General features: G+C 36.7%; 1 protein-coding gene across 1 annotated transcript; it reads right to left on the bottom strand.

Annotated features, from left to right (window-relative positions):
- Positions 1-750: 750 nt before the first annotated feature.
- LOC114718909 (receptor-like protein EIX2) lies at positions 751-3,248 on the bottom strand. The gene is made up of 2 exons (XM_028904351.1): positions 973-3,248; positions 751-835 (listed from the first exon to the last, which is right to left on the bottom strand). Exons 1-2 carry the CDS (start codon positions 3,246-3,248, stop codon positions 751-753), a joined length of 2,361 nt encoding a protein of 786 aa, XP_028760184.1.
- Between the last annotated feature and the right edge of the window lie 470 nt (positions 3,249-3,718).

Genomic DNA, 3,718 nt, shown 5'->3' with positions numbered 1-3,718 from the left:
TCCTTAGCTTCCTCTTTTCTCTTAGCTCCCTCCATCTTCAATTCCATATTAGGATGAAAAGACCGCACAGAACCTCACCCTTTTGGCATGAGCTCCACATATCATTGATTGCCGTAGCCACATTAGCAACAATCTCGTCCCTTTCCACTGACACTTTGGCGACTCTCACAACACTACACGTACCTGTCCTGAGGACAAAGAACGCGGACGAGCATGCCCTCTCAATCTCCTCCTTCCAATTTTTATGTAGAACAGCACATTCTAATTATTTTATGATTATTTTTCTAAGATGCACATCACCAAATGTCTCACCAATTCGTCATACTCGCGTGTTGCGGTGCATATGATTTGAGCCAAGTTTGTTACTTAATGTTTATTATGTTTAATAGCTGAGAGATTATATTATTTGATTACGTAACCTACCAAGGCATGACTCTGTTAATGTCAAACAGTATAGACCACAACGGAGCAGAGCATCTCAAGTGCCAAAACAGAATGTTATTATTAGATTATTTGATATTTGATATTTGATTTGATTCACTGTGTTGCAAGTTTCAAGTTTCGATGCTGAAATCTTTCAATAAAGAGGCATATAATATCTTTTTACTTTGTACATTCACATATCACGTGGAACACCATTCATCAACAGGTTTCTTAACAACACGAGACACACATAATTGTTATTACAACATGTTCTCTTCTCACAATTCACTAAATTTCAGATAACAGAAGGGCAACTGATAGGTTTGATCATGCTTCGCTGCAGTAGAACTCCTTATTCTTTGAAGCAGAACTTAGTATTTGAACAACAATCAGAGTGGTGATAGCTATTCCACTTGCATCCGATAGGCAAACCATATTGAAAAGTAAACAAGATATAACATAATCAGCTAAAGAACAATATTTTTTAAGTAAAGGAAGCTAATTTAAATAATAACAACACTTGAAAAATAAAAAAAGCTCATTTATTACCTCAAGGGATATCTGTTACTAATACTCAGCTGAAACTTTGAAGAAGAGAGCCCAGGCAACATAAAGTTGATCCGCCAAGTGATCATACCATCGGAAAAATTTGTATCTCCATGCTCAGAAGCACAAGCTCCCCAAAAACCTGCTGCAAATCCAACCCCCATACCACGATACAATGACTTTAGAAAGCCGTCATCTTCATCTCCTTCAGCTAGCTTTGAGTCATGAGTTTCTTCTTTATTATTGCACCTATTTGGAAGAGGATCTCCACAAAGTTCAGGATTGCCAACAAAACTCCAAGAATCAAAACTTTGAATTTGGGTTCCCAATGGAATTTGTCCAACGAAATTGTTGTATGAGAGGTTCAAATAATCAAGAAAAGACAAATTGGATATTGTTGAAGGAATTTTTCCAGAAAGGTTGTAGCTAAGATCAAGAGATTCCACTTTCATGCCTCCAATTTCTTTGGGAATTTCCCTGGTCAAATAGTTTCGAGACAAGTTCAGGACCTGTATTTGACTATTACTAATTAGTTTTTCAGGAATTTCTCCACTCAAACTATTAGCAGAAAAATCAATAACGCCACTCGTAGAATATGCAAGACGGTCAAATGATGGGTAGTCAAGTTCTCTTCCTTTCATAAATATTTTCATGATTTCATTAGGCAACGATGGAAACATCAAAGTATGTAACGTCATGTTGACTAGGCAATGAGGTATGGATCCTGAAAGCTTATTTTCAGCCAGCTCAAGTATCTCCAAATAAGAAAGGTTGCATAATTGGACTGGAATATTGCCTACGAATTGATTGGCCCTCAATTTAATAACTGCCAAATATTGCGCCATGGGATTTGGCAAACTTCCAGAAAATTTATTTTGTTCTAAAATGAGGTAATTCATATAGGTCCAATTCAGCATGTCTAACGAAAATTTGCCGAAGAAACTATTATTACCCAAATCCAACAAATGAAGATTCAATGAAGCCAGTGAGGGAGGAACTTCACCTATCAGCTTATTACTCCCTAAATTAAGGTAAGCCAATTGTTTCCAATTGGCCAAGCAATCAGGAAGTGCTCCACCCAAATGATTATATGATAAGTCTAAGTATTGCAACACGCTCTCTCCCTTGCTCTCTAGTTGGCACGATAATGAGAAAATAAATCCTGACAAAAAGTTGTGAGATGTGTCAAAGTAAGAGATATTTACTGATAGTGAGACGTTGGATATGTCATCACTAATCCAGTTGTTTGAGATATCAACTTCATCTATTCCTACTACAAAGCTCCAAAATATATCTGCATCAATTTTTGAAATCCCAGATCTCGAAATATCTAGATGTCTTAAAGACCGTTGTGTATATAGCCATGATGGAACATTAGGACCTATGCTTGTGTTCCTCAAACGCAACGTCTCAAGTTGAAATGGTGGGACCCATTTAGAATCAAAGTCAAATTCAAAACTTGTTGAGCTTAAGTCCAATGATGTTAAATTTGAGAAATTGGTAAAATTCATTTCAGAAAGAACACCTATCCACAGATTGCCACTGATGCCTAAATAATATAATTGATGGAGTTGTCCCAAGTTTTCTGGAAGATCCCCGTTCAATTGATTGTGGGACAATTCTAAGTGGAACAAGGAAGAAATATTTCCAAGAGATGATGGAATTATGCCATGGAACAAATTATGGCTGATGTCCAAGTATTGCAACTGTCCAAATTGGCCTAACCAATCTGGAATTGATCCTTCGAAATTATTGTGCCCTAAATCTAAATATTTGAGATTTTGAAGATTGAGCAAAGACTTCGGCAATTGTCCATAGAAATTGCATACACAAAGGTCAAGATGATAGATGTGATTGGTGATATTAAAGAATGAATCAGGTAATTTTGATTTCATCATGTGATAGTTCAAAGAAAGATCAAGAACTTCAAGTGACGTAAAATTGGCATAATCGAGGGAAGGAAAATCTCTTAATCCACAATATCTCAAGTGTAACTCAGAGAGTGAAGGAAGCATGGCTATATGCTGGAGCCATTTGGTATCATCTCCAATATCATTGTCACTAAGGTCAAGATATTTTAAGGAAGAAAGTTGAGAAAGCCAATGAAGGTCATTTATGGCTAAAGGATCATTATATGAAAAGTTCAGATAACGCAGAGCAACAGAGAAACTTGCAGAGTGGTTGGAAGGAGTAGCAAGTGATTGGTTGTGAAAATTGTGAGCATCAAAGGAGAGATTTGGAGATTTGGCATGGTGGCATACTCCCAGTTTCAAAGTCATTGTTGCTCAAGTCCACGTGTTTAGAAATTTAAGTTGAAGCACACAGATTAATCTAACCTCCTAATGCCATGGAACAAATTATGGCTGATGTCCAAGTATTGCAACTGTCCAAATTGGCCTAACCAATCTGGAATTGATCCTTCGAAATTATTGTGCCCTAAATCTAAATATTTGAGATTTTGAAGATTGAGCAAAGACTTCGGCAATTGTCCATAGAAATTGCATACACAAAGGTCAAGATGATAGATGTGATTGGTGATATTAAAGAATGAATCAGGTAATTTTGATTCATCATGTGATAGTTCAAAGAAAGATCAAGAACTTCAAGTGACGTAAAATTGGCATAATCGAGGGAAGGAAAATCTCTTAATCCACAATATCTCAAGTGTAACTCAGAGAGTGAAGGAAGCATGGCTATATGCTGGAGCCATTTGGTATCATCTCCAATATCATTGTCACTAAGGTCAAGA

Source organism: Neltuma alba, unplaced genomic scaffold (genome assembly GCF_004799145.2).
Source record: "Neltuma alba isolate B1F8T4 unplaced genomic scaffold, ASM479914v2 tig00011879_pilon, whole genome shotgun sequence".
Lineage (NCBI taxonomy): Eukaryota > Viridiplantae > Streptophyta > Magnoliopsida > Fabales > Fabaceae > Neltuma > Neltuma alba.
Note: the sequence above shows the minus strand (reverse complement) of the source record. Positions and strands in the feature narration are given on the sequence as shown.